This window comes from Sus scrofa, chromosome 13 (genome assembly GCF_054392235.1).
Source record: "Sus scrofa isolate SSC_HxYL_T2T_F1_AM1 chromosome 13, Sscrofa_HxYL_maternal_Yorkshire_Landrace_v2.0, whole genome shotgun sequence".
NCBI lineage: Eukaryota > Metazoa > Chordata > Mammalia > Artiodactyla > Suidae > Sus > Sus scrofa.
Genome location: NC_139395.1, coordinates 166160230 through 166180085, shown reverse-complemented (window position 1 = coordinate 166180085; position 19856 = coordinate 166160230). Strand labels below are relative to the sequence as shown.

General features: G+C 38.8%; 1 protein-coding gene across 10 annotated transcripts in view; it reads right to left on the bottom strand.

Moving 5' to 3' along the window:
* The window catches only part of CD47 (CD47 molecule), a 59677-nt gene that overhangs the window by 36137 nt on the left and 3684 nt on the right, over positions 1-19856 (bottom strand). For 7 of the 10 annotated variants that reach the window (XM_084987037.1, XM_084987038.1, XM_084987039.1 and 4 more), the window contains 2 exon segments: positions 11155-11502; positions 768-857 (listed from right to left, as the gene is read on the bottom strand). In XM_084987037.1, the coding sequence (XP_084843163.1) occupies positions 768-857; positions 11155-11413 (349 nt within the window). In that variant the 5' untranslated portion in view covers positions 11414-11502. 10 annotated transcript variants of the gene reach the window in all.

Sequence of the window (19856 nt, the reverse complement as noted above, 5' to 3'; positions counted from 1 at the left end):
TCTGAGAGAGTTACTCTAAAAGTAGCTGTAATTTTGGTGTTCCATGGAGGAGGTGGGCTCAGGGTCTTTCTGAGCCATCTCGATCCTCTTTCTACAACATCCTATCTTAACATTAATGTAGGCTGTAACCATTTCTCTACTAAAGAGAAGTGTGTGTGTGTTAAATGCTCTGTAAACATTAAAACCGGAGTTCTCGTCGTGGCGCAGTGGTTAACGAATTCGACTAGGAACCATGATGTTGCGGGTTCGATCCCTGCCCTTGCTCAGTGGGTTAACGATCCGGCGTTGCCGTGAGTGGTGGTGTAGGTTGCAGACGTGGCTTGGATCCAGCGTTGCTGTGGCTCTGGTGTAGGCCGGTGGCTACAGCTCTGATTCAACCCCTAGCCTGGGAACCTCCATATGCTGCGGGAGTGGCCCAAGAAATAGCAAAAAAAAAAAAAAAAAAAAAAAGACAAAAAAAAATTAAAAAAAAAACATTAAAACCAGCTGAGTTAAAAGTATTGTTATTATTAGGAGTCCCAATATTCATTCTGAAGAAGTTAAAAAAAAAAAAACCTTCTTAGGACTATTAAAAGTAAACTGCTGCAAATTATGAGGGTAAATATAGACTTCAAGGAGAATATTAATACTGACTATATAGTCTCATTTATCCCATTAACATACTTTTTAATACAATCTGGTTAAATACAATATTTCACTAATACTGCCTCCCAGAAATAATTATTTAACCACCAAAACATAAATGAAAAATAGAAATAAATACTTACTCAAAATACCAAACTGTCCCCAGAACAGAAGTATAGCCAAAATTGGGAAAATAACAATGAGGATATTTTCATTTGGAGAAAACCATGAAACTGGGAAGAAAGAAGACAAAAATCACAATTAACATTTATTATAATCACTTTAACTCCTGCCGGTGAAGGGTCAACAATACACTTCATTGTGAAAATGGAGAAATAAAAATAATTAATTAAAACTTTAGCCTTAAAACAAATTACATATGTAATTTACTTATATAGCGCATTTTACTTATGAAAAAAGAAACTAGTTGTTTAAGTGTTTTGTATCACATTTTCCCTAACTTCTGATTTGTGGAAGAAGGTAGTGTGGTACAGGAGCTGAAAACAAGGTTCTGCAGCCACAGTGTTTGGCTTTGAAACCCAACCCTAACTTAGAATCTCTGTGACCTTGGACAAAGTATTAACACCTCTCTGCTCTTCAGGGTCCTCAGCTGTTACACTGGTACAGCTTGACTGCTGTGATTATTAAGAGTTAATACATGCAGAGGGCCTAAAGCAAAACTTGGCACTTACCAAGTGCACAGTAAACATTAACTACAATTATTAGTTGTCATTCCTATGGTAAATATCTGTATGTGCAGTGTGCCAGGAATGTACTTTAAACCAACAATGAAGTCTTTCTGCAAAAACTGACTCAGCGTATCAAAGTGAGGAAGTTGTACAACTGGGTACCTTTACCTTATTCTGACTGAAACCAAGATAGATGTGAGCCTTAGCTTTTCTCAAACTTACTCTGGAATAGAAAATATATTTATGAATAACTAGGCTTCAAATGACTGTTTACATGTAAAGTAACACCAGAGATTCTGGGTATTAAGGAAGCTTCTATTAAGTGGATCACAAGTTACCGAGAGAATGAGACTATAACTATACAGTCTATATAAAGGAAACTGTGACATTAAGATATCAAATAAGATTTGTTGAAAACTTTTTTTTTTTTTTTGCTTTTTAGGGCCGCACCCTCCACATATGGAGATTCCCAGGCTAGGGGTCTAATCAGAGCTGTGGCCGCCGGCCTACACCACAGCCACAGCAACACCAGATCCAAGCTGCGCTGGTGACCTACACTACAGCTCACGGCAACTCCAGATCCTTAACCCACTGAGCGAGGCCAGGGATTGAACCCGCAACCTCATGGTTCCTAGTCGGATTCATTTCTACTGCACCACGATGGGAACTCCTGTTGAGAACTTTTTAAAAATTAAGTTTAATTGCCTCTTATCAACTCTCAAGACCATAATTTTACCTGTGAAATTTCTTCTCTAACAATAAAGCCAAATAAATGCACTGAAAGCATTTCAAAGTTTGCCTATATAGAAGGAAGTCTCTATGTGAAGAACACTTCTAAATGCTGCTCAAACCAAGCACTTGTGTCCCTCTAAAATTAACCCTTTCAAATTTTCCACTGCTCAGACTCCATATCAGCATGTAAGGAACCTCGTGGACTTTCATACAATAATGCCAACCATGCATTTCTTGTGTTAAGATTAGAATGGTAAACTCTGGTAAATGTTCACAATGATCCCTAGACTATAACATTATAAATTCCATCTTTTAGGTATTCCCTTTCCATAATCTGCCATTCTGCCCTACACATAGTGGAGATTCAATTGGTTTATAGCTAAAAGTTCCAAAGGTCATAGAATGAAAGACAGTCTTTTGCAGGGTGGGGAGAGGAATGCTCTCATGGTTGCAGATTTCTACCAAGAGACAGATGTCTTCAGATATTCTGAATTAATACCTTCATTTCCAACTGAACTACTGAGAACCTTCCTATACCAAAGATAACTCATTTCAATTCAGTCTAAAATCCTACCAGGAAAGACCTTCATGAATCACTCTCAGGTTTTCATATCTAATGCCTAAAGGATTTGGTAAAAGCTCTATGATCTAATGACTATTCTTAGGCAACTTATTTTTCTCTGCTTGTTTTATTATTTTGAGTTGTATACATTAACTCTTTAAATTATTCCAATTATTTTATGAGGATTAATTAACCCCTCATCTTTGAGGAAACCGAAGCACAGTGAATTAAAGGTCGCCAGTGCCTTAAACTACCACGTTCCAAACTGACTCTTGACACTCCATGCCCTATGCCTCCACCAATCCCCCCACAGTCTTCCCCATTTCCGTAGCGGTGACTCCATGTCTCCAAAACCCTGGACTCATCCTTGACCCCTTGGTTTCTCTCACTCCCCGACTCTGGGCTGAAAGTAAATCATGTGGTCGCTACCTTCAAAATACAGCCAGGATCTGATGTTGTGTTCCAGAAAGGCTGACAATGAAATGTTCTTGCACTGGTCTCCCTCTATATACAATGGGACATCTTCAACAGTCTTAGGATATATTAATAGCAATCTATGAGTGAAAATAAGAGTGTATTTGACCGGGTCTGAGCACTCATTTCTCACTTATTACACAAATATGTATTGAAAGACCACTAAGGGTAGGGTGCTTTTCTAAGTATCTGGGGTTCAAAATTGAATAAGCCAGTTGGGGCCATGAGCTTGAGGAGGGAGAGAGGTTGAAGAACAGCCTCTTGTGGGTAGTAAAGAGAGGCCTCTGGGGAGAGGAACTGGCTCTGAGCCTCAGATTGGAGGAGCTTGTCATGTGAAGAGAGGGAAGAAGATACAAGGAAGGAACTGCAAGTTTGAGAACTGAACGATTCACAAGGGGAGTGTGGCTAGAATTTAATGATAGCAGATGAGATGGAAAGAGTTTGCTGGGGTTAAGATCATGTTGAGTCTTAAGAGTTAAGGAAGCCTGGGGAGTTCCTGCTGTAGCTCAGCGGGTTACGAACCCAACTAGTATCTGTGAGGATGTGGGTTCAACCCTTGGCCTTGCTCACAGGGTTGGGGATCTGGTATTGCCATAAGATGTGGTGTAGGTTGCAGATGTGGTTTGGATCTGGTGTTGCTGTGGCTATGGCCGGCAGCTGTAGTTTCAATTCGTCCCCTAGGTTGGGAACTTCCATATGCCACCACTGTGGCTCTAAAAAAATAAAATAAAATAAAAAAGCAAAGAAAAAAGAAAGCAAGCTTGGATATTTTATTCTACAAGCAATGACAAGTAATCAGAAGGCCTCAAATAGGGAAGAAAAATGACCTAGTTTCTTTAAACTCTTCTTTGGCAGCTATGAAGGGAATGGATTACAGAGAAGCAGGATCTATCAGAAAAGGTAGTGCAGAATCAGGCAGTAGCAGGAAAGTTAGGACATGGCCCACAAATGCAGTCCTGAGTTCAGTTTTACTTATCACATTTAAAGACATAACAGGGAAATTGTTTCAAAGGAAAGTGACTAGAATGGGGATCCTGAAACCGTGAGCAACGGTGGAAAGAACTGGGGATTTTTACCTTAGAGGAGAATAAACTTGGAAGAGAAATACCACAGCCCTCCTAGTGAGTGAGAAATTACAGGGTTGCAAGTTTTAGCTTGACTCTAGGAAGAATGGGAACTGCCCGATAATAGACTAAAATCCTTTGGGAAGTAACAGTCTCATCACGTCAAGTGTTTAAGTCTAGCGTTTACGTAAAAAGTTTGAATGACCAACTACCTGGAGTGTGAGAGAGCCAATTCATGGTTTAGATGGGGATACAGACTAGATGACTAATAGCTGACTCTACACCTCTATGTAGAAATAATAGTGAGAGATATTTCAGTGACAGAGGGTGAAATTACAGAACAAAAATTATTGTCTAAGTGATTCTTCACTGGAGCTTATCAGAATTTCAGAATTAAACTTCACATACTCTCCCCTCTCAGCTTCTACCCCAGTGATTTTGTGGGGGGTAGGTGGGGAGGGGAGGGCAGTATCCATGATTCTCTCAGTTTAAATTCACTGCTGCAGCTCCCTGCTATAATCTATCTTCTCTCACTGACATGAACAATTTGTTACAGTAGGAAAAGTTTGAGGATAACTGAATTGGATATTCAAGTATTGGATGAGATACTGGAGAAAAACACAAAGTTTTATACAAAACTATGTATATGGTTTTAAGCTACTGATTTGTTATGGTAGTATTGTCAGATGATTAACTTTTGTCTCCCTAGGGGAGAGGGAGACAAGAACTTCTCTAAGGTTCCTTTTAGTTCCAAGCTTCGATGGCACTGCAAAAATAAAGTTTAAAATGGACTAAGTACAATAGCAGATATTTCTCCACCTCAGGATTAAGAAAGATGATCCAAGGACATCTTACTCTTACTCCACCAAAGCTATCGCTGACAACCATGTCCATTACTCTCCAATTCCTGGTCAGGTAGAGCGGCTCCCAGGAAAATAAACTCCTGAGGTGAGAGGCAAAGAAGATGTGGTTTATGGGTAAGTGCTGAAATTTTGCTTCCAAGTCTAAATATTATAGAAACCCAGGATCTCATTTCTCTTATCTCTGTGTACAAAATGGGATGGCCTGAAAGAGCCAGTAAATCACTCTAATCAACTGAGTGTGCCTCTTTTTCAAATACATACATGGGTAACCTCTACACAGAGACTATATTTCCATAAAAGAAGATCACAATAAAATTTCTGACACTAAAATTCAAGCTGCAATTTTCTTGATGCTTCAGGATTGTGATGGGGTTTTTTAAATATACTGACTTGGCTAGGATATAGTCCCCAATTATTTAATCAAAGCCAGAATTCTAAGATGGCCCCCTCAAACCCTGCCACCACCACCCCCACCCCACCCCCTCCACCCCCGCAATCAGCTTTTTATAATTCCCTCCCCTTGAAGGGGGATGGGGTATGAAGAGGAAAGATTTCACTCCCACGATTACGTTGTGTCATGTGGCAAAAGGGATTTTGCTGAATGCAATTAAGGTCCCAAATCAGTTGACTTTGAGAAAGGGTGATCATTCTTTTTTTTTTTTAATTTCAGTGAAAACAATATCTTAAGAGAATAACTGGAATTATGACTGTTGACATTATATTAGAACATGAGATTTTAAAAATTCGTACACTTTCTGGAACACTTAAATTAATAACCTGCATGGATACAAATACAACCTAAGAAGGTTTATCATCACTTATTTGACAATGCTTTCTTTGTAACTTAATATACCTAATAAACATAATTAGTTTAACATCTCTCTTTTACAGGGTCAGAGGCAAATCCTTTGAAATTTTCTAAGAATCCTATGGGAAATCTCAAAGTTCTTTGAGGTCAAAAAGTGTTCATTTGGAATTTTATTTGGGGAGGTTGTTAAAATGTCAAAAGATTTGAACATTTGACTGAATAGGATCACAGATTATTAAAAAATAACACTTAATTATCTATTTAACCAGTATGATAATAGAATATATTAAAGGCAAATTTAGAAGTTTACAGAATTGTGAACTAAACAGCTCTTTTAATATTGAGAAGGTTGGGTTTTCTTAAATAATTGAAACCTAAAAAGGACGAAGTGAAGCACAGTCAATTATTTTGGTAAAATAAAATCTTTGCTTCCCAGGTAGATTAGAGAAAGGGTGATTATTCTTAAAGGACAGGGGGAAGATCTAATATGTCCTTAAAAAGGTCTGGGATCTTTCTAGGAGGAAATTCAACATGTCAGAGGGATTCAACAAAAGGAAGATTCTCCCTAGCTGGCTTTAAATGTGAGCGATGCTGTGTGGCAAGGAATGGGAACAACCCATAGGAACTAAGAGATCCCTTCATCAGACCTCTAGCAAAGAAACAGGGACCTCAGCCATGCAATCACCAGGGACTGAATTCTGCCACAATCATGTGCACTCGGAACAAGACCCTGAGCCCCAGGTGAGAAGACGGCTTGGCTAATACCTTGATTTTAGCCCTTTAAGAGTGAATGGAGAACCCAGCCATCCCATGACCAGAACTATGACCTACAAAATGGTGAGCTAATCAATAGGTGTTGTTTAAAGCTGCAACATTTGTAGTTATTAGTACACAACTAGAAAACTAACACAAGAATCTTGAAATGCCTTCATGTCAACATTATGAACACAACGTATATCATGTTGATAATAACAGAAGTGACAACTTTGCTAAACTTGAACAGAACTTTTATTTTACTTTTATATTTATGGCTGTACCTGCAGTACATAGAAGTTCCTGGGCTAGGGGTCAAATCAGAGCTGCAGCTGTTGCCTATGCCACAACCACGGTAACAAGGGATCCAAGCTGCATCTGCGACCTATGCCTCAGCTTGTGGCAATGCAGGATCCTTAACCCATCAAGTGAGGCCAAAGATAGAACCTGCATCCTCATAGAGTCAACACTGGATCCTTAACCCACAAAGCAGCAACGAGAACCCCTGAACGGAACTTTTAAACAAAAAAACCCTAATAGCTCACTTAGAAAACAGTAAAATTTTAAGCCTCCAAGTTTTTGTATCATTAATACTGTAAATATAAATATTAATAACACATTTTATGATTATTACTTAAATTTAATATTTGGTGTTTTCACAGAACCATATACAGTGGTGGTAAAAATACTGCTTTTAAAGACAAACAGATCTAGGTTAAAATCCTGGCTATGACTCTAGCCTTGAACAAGTACCCTAACTCTCTCTTGTTTTCTCATCTGTTAAATAGTAAGACCTTTATCTGTTTCCTAGAGTTCTTAGGAAGATGACAGGACACACATACATAAACTATCTGGTATGTTTCCTAATAAATGTAAGATTATTTTGCACTACTTTGGTACTATTGCTTCCTTGAAAGCAGGGATCGTGTCGTAGTCATCACTGAATCCATAGAGCCTCGTGCAATACTTGGCACATAGCAGGTGCTCAATATATCACTGTTAAGTAAGCAATATATTTTGAACAAGCCTGTGATGGAAATGGTATTTCCATTTTGCAGATTAAAAAAAAAACTTGAGGACCAGACTAGTTTTCCAACAAGCCTGTGGAGATGGTGCTCCTATTTTACAATAAAAAAACAGAGGGTCAGATAGATTGAGTTTCTTATCCTAATTTTCCTAAGCTAGAAACTGGTAAAGTATAGAAAAAGTTTTCTGAATTCAAGTCCTGTGTTCCTTCCATGGTACTATACTATACACAAGCACAGAGGTATATAAAATCTTGTCTATCTATCTATATCTTATAGACAGTATTTCCGAAATACCGTGTTCAAAAAAATGGCACAAGGACTTCCCATCGTGCCTCAGCGGTTAACAAACCGGTTTAGCATCCATGAGGACACAGGTTTGATCCCTGGCCTCGCTCAGTGAGTTAAGGATCCAGTGTTGCTGTGAGCTGTGGTGTAGGTCGCAGATACGGCTTGGATCCTGCATTGCTGTGGCTGTGACGTAGGTCAGCAGCTACAGTTCCAACTGGAGCCCTAGCCTGGGAACCGCCAAACGCCGTGGGTGTGGCCCTAAAAAGACAAAAAATACAATAAAAAAATTTTAAAAAGGGCACAAAGAATGGCCACCTTTATTCCATATTCTACTAAGCGGAATTCTAAACAATTTCTATTTCTCATTTATGTCTATATTTGTGAAAAAGTGCAACATTGTAAAAATGGTTTCTATTGCCTAAATCCCCAAAGTCCACATGATGGGTAAGTCTCCTTATCACAATAAATTTTTATTCCACTATAAAGAGTCAGGCTCCAACTAGCTTTTTGTGCAGAGGAGGGTTTTGTTATGTTGTGTTTCAGTCAAAAATAGGTGCAAAAAAGTTCATGACAACAGCAGATGCTGGAAAGGATGTGAAGAAACTAGATCGCTCACATGTTGCTCGTGGGGATGTAAAATGGAACCACAACTCCGGAGGACAGTGAGGCAGTTTTCTTAAAAACAAAGCATACATTTGCATACAACCCAGTAATCACACTTCTGGGCATTTGGTCAGAGACATGAAGAATATGCCCACCTAAAAAACTCTACGTGATAGTTCAGAGCAACTTCATTTGTAAGAGCCCCAAATTGGAAACACCTCTGATGTCCTACAATAGGGGAAGGGTTAGACAAGCTGTGACATCCCACAGCATAGAGTATCACTCGGCCAAGAAAAGAGAGAAAGAGAACAAATCACTAATACAGGCAACAACTTGGATCGCTCTCAAGGGTACTGTGTTGAGTGAAAAAAGCCAGTCTCAAAAGACTCCATCCTGTATGATTCCATTCACACAACCATGTTGAAATGACAAGAGGACAGATGTGGAGAACAAATTAGTGCTCACCAGGTCAAAATGAGGGAGACCTCTGTGCTAATGGAGTAGTTCTATAACCCAGTGGGGGTGGTAGTTACATAAACAGACACATCGTAAGATGACAAAGAAACATACACACATGTACCATTGTCAACTTCCTAGTTTTGAATACAAGAAGCTATATAAGATGTAACCATTAGAGACAACTGAATAAAGTACACAGCACCCCTCTGTTCTACCTTTGCAAATTCTTGTGAATCTGTAATTATTTCAAAAAATAAAAATAAGTGCGAAGCCAAATGTCTTCTTGTGAATCTATAATTATTCCGAAAAATAAAAATGGGTACAAAGCCAAAGACCTCCGGTAGTTTTCTACCTTCTCTACAACAAAATGATACCTTCTTATTTTAATGGCTCCAAAGTAAGCACAGTTCATATTTGTATTGGGGTACTTTGGGAAAAAAAGATGAAACAATTATACAAAATGATAAACTTTCTCATTATCTCAGATGTTGTGTTCCTTTCCCATCCATCTACATTCCATCTTCTGGTTTTTCAGGCCTCTGTCACGAGTTTACCATTTAGCTCTCAGTGACCTACACACCACACTCCAAAATTACTGCTTCCCCATGTCTTTTCATTTCAAAGAAACCGCACATTCCTTCAGAAAAAATTTCAACTACATATTAGATGATCCAATTCCAGATTAGATCCCTGCTGAAAGGTATACTTTAAAGAGAAAAAAGCTCTTTAGCCCAACTCAATTATCAGATGAATAAAAGTTACAACATAAGAGTGATTTCTGAACAGAACAGCCTTCCAGATTCTGCTAGCCTACTCTGAGCCATCTCCTGCCCACTCCAAGTGGCGCGAAACTCCCTCTCATAACCTCCAGGTGTTCAGCAACTTGATACCCTCCTTCATAAAATAAACACCCCAAGAACACAATTTCCATCTGCCAAGCACTGTGGTTCACAAAGCACCTGTACACAAGGGATCTCATTTGTTGCTCATTAGACTGTATATACATAAAAGCAGGCATCTATTTTCATCCCATTTTAGAGATGAGGTGACTGGGTGATGGAACTTCTCAGTATCATATAGGTGAATAGTTCTGTTGCAGAATATAACTCAGATCTGATGATTCCTAATCCTAAGCAATGTCAAAACATTCTATCAGTCTAAACACCCCATCCCCCATCTGGTAATGGACATTTAGGAACAATAAATGAGAGAATAGAGGCAAATAGTAGCTCTAATTGAACTGATCTGATCCCATTTAAAGCACAGGTTCCCAAAGAATGGCCTAATCCTGAGATCGGTAACATGTCTAGTGATTCTAAACAGAGCTTTCAAAATAGGAAGCTGGGATGTATTTCTGGGTGGCTGAAGAAATAAGCTGACAAGGAATAGAAAAGAAAGGAGCCTGTTTACTTTGGCTAGCTTTACTACTTTATGCAACTCACTAACTCAAGTTATAAAGAAAGGGCAGAATCACAGTATTATAACCAAGGGTGAATTTAAATAAATTAAATTGGATCCCTAGCTCTCTCACATCTTGGCCAAGGGAAAAAAAAAAATACCAAAGCAAGGCTAAGCACAAGAATCAGCCATGATAACCTAATTTTTAATCTTTGGATTCTCCTCCTAATCTATTCTTCTAGAAGAAGCATGGCTGGGATTTGTCAATCCTTGATCAAAGTGTAAGGTTAAAAAAAAAAAAAAGGCTAAATAACTTGCAAAAGATTTGAAAATTAATCACAGGAAGAAAGTACTTTCGATGGTAGCAAACAGAAATGCAGAGTAAACGACCCCAGAACTGCTCACTGCAATAGAACAGTCCTCAAACTAAAAGTCTGAGAATCACACAATGTACAAATTAATAGGCAACAAAGGAGATTTATTGTGAAAAGTAGAAGAGCAAATAAGATAAAACCTCATGACCCTAAAGCTGCTAAACATTGCACCAAAATTTATTATTAGTAGCCTGCTTTTATTTTTTTTGCTGGGCCTACATCATGCAGAAGTTCCCAGGCCAGGGACTGAACCCACGCCATAGCTGTAACCAGAGCCACAGCAGTGGCAACACTGCATCCTTAACCCTCGGAGCCAACAGGGACCTCCAGGAGCCTGCTTTTTGATTCAGAGTTCCTAACCCCAATGTGCCCTGCTTTCTAACAAGATCATGTTGCTGCTAGAGAAATAAAAGGGAAACTTTATAGACATCTTACCAAAACGACGTTTTAGTTCTATGATGGTTTCGCCTTCTCTGCTTAATTCTGTTACTTCACAAGTGTAGTTTCCTATGACGGCATCACGCTTATCCATCTTCAAAGAGGCAATGCCATGTAGTAATTCTGATGGTGAGATTTTTGAACTAGGGAAGGCTTCACTGGGCTTGGATATGTGCTGAGCGCCATCAAAGATGAAAATGTCTTTTCCTTTAAATTTCCACTTGACATACAATTCAGAAATGTTCTTTGCCTCCATGTTATTAACAAAACATGGGATGGTAACAGTTGTATTGCAAACGGTGAATTCTACAGATTTGGTTATATTAAATATCAACTGAGCTGAACCTGAAAGAGAGAAATAAAGTTGTTTCATTTCATTACATAATTCTATACTATAAGATTCTGGGTATGTTACAAATCCTTAAGATAAGATTGTTCACTTAAGCAAGTAAGGTGGATACAGAGAAGAGAAGATGGGCAGGGTGAAAAGAAGAAACAAATTATTTTAATATTAATGTGCGCAGCTGATAAACAACACTAATTTTTCTTTATGCTTTCCCAGTAAAACAAAATACAAATTCTCACGCATCTTGGGCAAAAAATTCAGCAACCATGTTAGAACATATAGTGTAGTATCTGGCTTTGGAAGCTTTGAAGTAACCATTAATGCCTACTGATATATGTAGAAAAATATTGTCCTTACCATGAGAAAAATTTACACTGAAAATAAATATTATATTCAGTCGAAACTGCAATGCACTTCCTCAAAATAGAACTTGCTAAACTGATATGAAGTTTATCTCTATCCCTATGTTTCATTTCCAAAAAAGGTGGCAGGCTCTACTGTACTTTAATATAAAAAGTAAATCACATGAATCACATCACATCTTTCCACTAGAATGGAAAGTCTTAAAATGCTAAGGATAGAAAACATTCTGTATGGCTACTTTCCCACAGCAAAATACAGATAACAACAGACATTTTGTATGCAAGTACCTTAAAGGATTATACACAACTGAATGGCATTTTCCCACTCCCACATTTCAATGAAACCAAGGAAAAACTTCCAAATGCACAGACAAGTGTTCCTTCCTTTGAGAAACCACAAACAACCCACAATAAAACTAAGACGCAAGTTGAAACCAACAGTAGATATGGCTAATAAGTAACATATATCCTATCAACTCTCCCATAGGCTAAACCACTGGCTGTTGCTTTATAGAAGAGGGATTAAGAAAGTCTATGTGATGACTCATCTTTCACCTAAAATGTGCAAAAATGTGGAGACACTGTAGTTGTCTTCCATCTTCTTCAGCCATTTATCAACACTTTCACCTAAGTAGTTAGTTGGTGCTTTCCTCCAAAAAAGCACTAACAAATATAAATAAAACATCAAGCTTAATCGTTTAAGATGTGCTCCTTCATCAGGGACATAGGTTGTTACTACCTTAGGAATATGATTGCTATCTAATAAATGCCCACTGAATTAAATGCTAGAATGCGGGGTGAAATATGACCTGAACAATGTTTAGAAAGCCTGAGAACAAATCTTACTTCTATCATTTTTCAGTATATGACCTTAAGCAATTCCCTTAACATTTCTAGGCCTTGGCTTACTCTCTGTAAGTAAGTAAGAGGATCAAAAATGAATACCGAGGGGTTCCCATTGTGGCTCAGCAGTAACAAACCCAACCAGTATCCATGACGATGCGTGTTTGATTCCTGGCCTCGCCCAGTGGGTTAAGGATCAGGCGTTGCCATGAGCTGCGGTGTGGCTTGAAGATGCCGCCTGGATCCTGTGTTGCTGTGACTGTGGTTAGTAGCTGCAGCTCTGATTTAAACTTCCATATGCCACAGGTGCGGCCCTAAAAAGCCAAAAAAAAAAAAAAGAACATTGAGATACTTTATAGAACTATGGCCAGCATCAGGAGAAAATATATTGGCAAGTGCTCTCTAAAGAATACTGTGCTATAAATATGTAGGGTGATACTATAAACACAAGGCACTACCACATTTTAACGTAAAACTCCAGAACTTCTATGACTGGCAGGTCTAAATTGTTACATTTTGGGGAATCTGAAGTCTGAATCAACCCTGTGGGCACCCACAGCTCACCTCTCCCCCAGTTCTCTACATTTCTAGCCATCCAAATTATCAGGAAGCCCCAGGCAAAACCTGGACTTCCAATTGCATTCTTCAAAACCTTGGAGTTGTGAATGATTTCCCCTGAGAAAGAAGCATGGATGGGGAGACTACAATGTATGAGGACAGAAGAAAGAGGCTATGATTCTGGAATTAGAAAGGAAAGAAAGTGTCAGAAAATATGGTCAACAATTTTGAAATGGCCAAAAAGATTACTGGGAGTCCTTTCAATGGAGTGCTGGGCATTGTCTGACAAATCCTTTTGGAATATCTGATTTCACAGGAGCCTGTGCTTTTCGCTAAAACTGGGTTGTTCCTAAAATTTCGTTAAGTTGTAGAAAACTGATGATAATGCAAATGATTCCTACACACAGAAATACAAGTAAACGTTCTGCAGTTGACTTCTGCCTGATGGAAAACAGGAATTTAAAAAATTATATTTTATTGCCCTGAGGATACTGACCAATGTTGCATCTATTCACAAATTCATTTCACCATCCCTGCTTGCCTATATGTACATGTCTGTTCTTCCAATTTTCTTTTAAAACCAAGATGGCTGTAGCATCTTGCTGGCTTGCTGGTTAATTAATGCAAGAAATAAATTCTTTGACACATGTTCATTTTACAGTTGAGTCAAGATTTTACCTTCTAAAAATTATTCTTTAATAAAAGAGATACAAGAGCTCAATTATCCCAGCAAACTTTTTAGAAGCCTCTAGGTGAGTAAGAAGTGGTCGGCAAACACTCCATGATTTGCTAACTTAAGTTTAGAAAATGAATTTTCTAAAGAATACAGAAAGCACTGATTACACTGCATTATTTGTTGTAATACAAACAATTTCATAGCTGAAGCAATTTAAGTAGAATAAATGCTGTCAATAAAATTCAAAGTGAAATTGACCTGGATAAACTATAATTTGAATAACCCTTGCACTAATAATTAATAAATAAAGATAGTCTAAAAATATTGCTCCACCAGCTGCTAACTACAACTTCATCCTCTATAAACATTTATTAAAAAACTATTAAAAGTAGTAAAAATTATCTGATTTGGCTATTCTCTTTTGCTTACTGCCTTCTGATGAAACAGCATAGTGAAGAAAGGATCTAAAATATACAGAGCAAATAAAGGAACATAGATAATTACCATGAATGAGTAAACTCTCAACAATCAAGAAATGCCCAGAGCAGTCTAAATCAGATAGGAACTGATAAGTATAACCATCGTGATACTGGAGTTACAGATAAATTAACAAATGAAATGGGAAAACTAATTCATATCAAATGTCAAAAATATTGGACCTTACAACCTCTGTGAATACCACCAACTCAAACCAACTCGTATACTACAGTCCCGAACAGCTACTACACACTTGCAGAGAAGCCTCAACATAGAGTACACTGGTCTAGCTCAGAAATATTAAAATGCAACAAACACTTATTGAGAATTACCTGATCTGAAACCCTGTCATAGGATGTGGGGATACAATAATGTCATAGGATGACACAGGATGTGGGGATACAATAATGAAAAGAATGCAGGAATTATCTTTAAGAAAGCTTGGAATTCTCACTCGAGCGACGGACACATATTTTCCGTAACACAAGGTCTTAGGTGCTATCCTTCAAGCTATGGATGGGCAGGAGAGTAATCAGTTTTACAGATGCTTAAGAAAACGTGCATTGCTACTAGGGGAACAACAGAAGATTGTCACAGACCCCACCCATCTGCGCCTTCAATCTTTTATCTTTTCACCTGCTCCATGTAAAATTTCTCTCCTTTGTAACAGCTCTTAAATCACTCTAATATTGCAAGAGCTTATCCTACACTCTCCAAAGGAGCCCTGTCTTTCTACTTCTTATTTCAAATTGAGTTCTCCAGACAAGAAACCAGAAGCTTCCAACACTTCCAAGTATAAATTTACCTGCAGCCCCAACTACCCGCACCTTTCTTCCCTGCACTTCTTCCCTTTCAGCAAGGAATCCCTTCACCTGAGACCTCATTTCCATTTCTGCCTCCGCACTCATCAATCTCCTCAAAGACATTAGGGAAAGTGGTTGATTATCGGCCTCTTATATCCCCCAAGTTCATTTATAATATGTTTAAAAAATTTTTTTAATGCTTAAATATTAGCCAATTAAAAAAAAAATCCCACATATACCTGTCTCTTTCTCCTTGCATCCTAAAAAGATAATCTAAATGCATTTCTTCACCTCTTACTTCTTAAATCTCTGCCACCTGGTCCCCACCTTATCTTCTTCACTACAACAGTTCTTTCCAGGCATCAAGAATCCCCTGTGAAAACTAAATGTGCATGCTTCACTTTCTGCCTTGACTTCTCTGTGATTCTTGAGCCAGTGGACTGCTCCTTTCTTGCTCTTATTTCTTGGCCTCCATGGTTATTTCTGGAGTCTCAATTTCCTCCTACTGCTCTGTTTACCTCATTGCAGCTTGCTTTCTTTACTGAAATCTATTCCTTGACTCACAATAAAAGGTTCCTAAAGACTTCCTATTCAGCATTGCCCCCATCCTTCCTGGCCCAAGTGTTCTTCCTTACTCTACAGTTTCAACTATCCACACCATTTTTATTTAACTAGGCCCCAGCTTTCTCCCTAACTGCAGACCTTGGAAAGCCAATCGTGGGCTGCACATTTCCGCTTAGATGTATTACAATCACTTCACCATCAACATGTCCAAAAACCTTTTTACCTTCTGCTTACCCTCCCATTTTCATATTTTCTATTATCCAGTGGTCAACAAAACCTGAGAATCATGTTGGATTCTGTCCCCTCCTCAGCCATGGAGGGTTTTCGGTAGGCTCAACCTATTTAATAGTTCCTAAATCCAATGTCTGTTGTATGAATTAATTACAGTCATCGTTTCTCCCTTGAACTACTGCCATACCCTCCTAACTAGCTCCCTGCCTCCAGCCTCAATGTTTCCCCACCCCAGCCCCAATGTATTTTCTACAGTTCCCAAAATAACTGTTCCAAATGCAAATGTGCACTCTTTTGCCTAATATACTTTAATAGCACACCCCCACCCCCATACAAACACACTTTAGTCTAAATTCTAAGTGTATTAGCATGGAATACAAACTAGGTCCTTCAAGATCCGGTTCAGCCCCACCTTCTCTACTCCCTCATTTCCAAACTAAGCTTCAGTCAGAATGACCTTGCAATTCCATGGATATGCAAGTGCCTTCTCATCTCCTTGCCCTTCTCCAAGCACAAACTGTTCCCCAGCCTACCTTACCTTCACTGAATGTATGGGTGAGAAAACGTACCCTGGAGTTAGACTTTGGTATCTTGTAGTTGTATAACCCTGGGCAAGTTACTTAATTTCTCTCTCTCTCTCTCTTTTTTTTGTCTTTTTGTCTTTTCAGGGCTGCCCCCACGGCATATGGAGATTCCCAGACTAGGGGTCAAAGAGGAGCTGTAGCTACCGGCCTATACCACAGCCACAGCAATGCAGGATCCGAGCCGAGGCTTTGACCTACATCACAGCTCAAGGCAATGCTGGATCCTTAACCTACTGCTCGAGGACAGGGATTGAACCCACACCCTCCTGGATACTAGTCAGGTTTGTTAACCACTGAGCCACGATGGGAACTCCCGAAAGTTACTTCATTTCTGTATCTCAGTGCCTTCCTCTATAAAATGTGAATAGTGACAGTGTACACCTCAGAGTTTTAAGATTTAATAAGATAATGACATGGAGTTCTTACTGCAGTGCCTTTCACGTATATAGCAAATGTTCAATAAATGGCAGCTTGAGTTTGCTAACTTTGGCTCTTCCTGCTAAAGCACAGTTGAGATATTCAATCCCGTCCCCCTCTGCTGCCACTACTCAACTGTATTCATCCCTCCTCATTGCTCCCATAGCCTCCTGTTCAAGTGCTGTCATTGCACTTACTACCAAAGCTTGTAATTACTGTTTTACTTTACTGAGCTCTCCATTAGGTTCAAAAGATAGAAATGCAAGGGCAATGTCTTCATTTCATATCCTGTGGAACCCAGGATCCAGAAACTAGGACTTAATACATTCGTTCTGAATGTAAAAATTTAAAGCGTGACTCCCAAGAGAGGAAAATGTAAATATCATATCAGGAAAGATTCATTTTTCTTCCATATTTCAAGAGAGTCTTCACTGTTTCACTTCTATAGACCTGATTATGGTATCTTGTAGCTACTTATTTTAATAAAAAAATCTCAATCAAGTCAGTTGCAGATTGGATGGAAGTGTTGCTTAAAAACTACATGATGTGTCTAAGAATGCTCTTCCTACAGGGTAATGTTTAAACTGGGTCTTGAAGGATGAGCAGGAATATTACAGAAAAGGAAGGGCTTTCTAGGCAGAGTACATAATGGGTATAGAAGAATAAAAAAAGTGAATAACCAGAAGCAGAAGATTATTCAAGTGAGTCCTAGGAAAGGGGGCTGCAAAAGATGGTTAAGAAATATTGTAAAGGCTTCCTTGAATGTCATTCTGAGGAGTATGAAGTTGATAACACAAGCAATAGCAAACCACTCAGGTTTTCTTGCATTTAAAAAAATAATACAGCAGCAGGAAGGTTAAATTGAGGGTGGGAAGGGAGATGGGAAAGGAGATCCATTAAGAGATCACTGCAAAAGTCCAGGAAAATGACAACTGGTGAGAAGGCCAAAAATTATAGTAAAAAACAAAGAAATAAAATCAACATAAGTCAGATGTGGGAGGTTAAGGGAGAAGAATTACAGTTATTAACTAAAATAGAATGTACAACTAGTTAGAAATAGATTAACTATAGAGAAAACAGATTTAAGAGATTTAGGGGTGAATAATCTTTCAATATGTAATAGGTTGAGTATTAAAGTACCTGTGGGTACAGTGAAATGGAGATGTCCAGTAGATCTGGATTTAAGAAGAAAGGTCAGAGCTACAATGACTTGGGAATCAGCAAGAATACAGCTGGTAACTGAAACTGTGAGCCTAAACAAGATCACCCAGAGAGTCCCTGCACAGCAAATACAGTAGGTACCAGAGAATAAAATGTTAGGGAACATCAATATTTAGGGAGCAAAATATTTAAAGAGGAACAAACCAAGGATGTGGAAAAATAAGCAAGAGAAGTGAGGCAGCAAAGACCACCAACTGCAGACATCAAAGAAGGGTCTTAATATGGACAAAATAGATATTAAGTAGGATAAGTAAAAACAGCCTCTAGATTAAAGTTTCATCATTGGCTTCTTTAACTGCAGCGATGTCAACAGACCAGGGATTAGAAGTCAGACTGCCCTGGAGAAGTGAAGAGGAGGGGAGAAAGAAGAGGCACTGATTCTCTCGGAATAAATGTGGCTGTGTCAGAAAGCAGAGCCAGAAGACCATAATGGAAAGAGCATAGTGGGAGGGACAAGGGCAAGGTTTTGCGGTTGTTCTTCTTGTTTGTTTCTAATATGGGGTAAAACCTGAGCATGTCTGAATGCTAAGATGAAGGAATCAATGGAGAGGGAAAGATCTAAGACACAAGAGTGAAGAATTCATCTGATTAAGCAGGTCTCCAAGATGGCGGATGTGAAAGAGCAGTAGACAGGTGGTCCTTTCCCTGGAAAGGTGAACGGCAATACTTCTGACACTGGGTAGAGGAGGATAATGAGATGAAGGTTGCCTAAGATTATAGACAAGTTTAGTAATAGTAGGTGGGAAGTTGAGTGAGTCCACACCACACATCACTATTTTTTGCAGTAGAGTAGGAAGTTAATTATCTGCTTGGAATGGATGTTCAAGAATGGGGTAAGCCCCAGCAGTCACTAAGGTACAGGAAGCAAAGCTCAGGAGTAAGACACCTGCTAGAAATGAATCCTACCCACTAATGTTTGCCATACTAGGCCCTAGTATGAAGAACTGGGGTCTCACACTGAATCCAGTTGGATGGGAGTCCTGAGGAGGATTTAGTCAGATCCTTCTCAAGAGAGACCAAATTAAGTCTGGGGTAAAATGGAGGTGTCCACACATGTTAGTTCTGACTCAAAATAATTCCCCAAATAGGTTTTAAAATGGCCTTGTAAGAATGTATGTGGTCAACCTAGTATTATAAGGCCCAGAGCAGTTTAAAGTCAATAACATCCAGCGTTACCGCCTTGTCAAGTACTTAAAAAACATTAAGTACCACTGAGGTATGAAAACAAAAAATCTCTTCTCTTTATAAACTAATATTTTAATTTATTAAAAGGCATACAGTCTGAACTTTATCTGTATGGCCAAGAGGGCCTTACAAAGTACTTAGAACACGACATGGGCTCATGTTTGCTTAAAACAGAAAAAGCAATTTTGCCAGACTCTGCCCTTGCCAAATCCCTTGCCCTGCTTTTTAACCCATAAGTGTAACATGTATTCAAATACGCATGTAGACTCATCTAAATCTCAAACCCTGAGGTTGACCAGATTCTGAGTCTTTCACACCTGATCCATGGCCATGGAACGAAATATTCAGAGGAGGGTGTAGCTTCTAATTCCTGTTTCGACTCCATGTAACCACAAAGAGGGAAAATTCAGGTTCTACTGTTTTAGTCTAGGT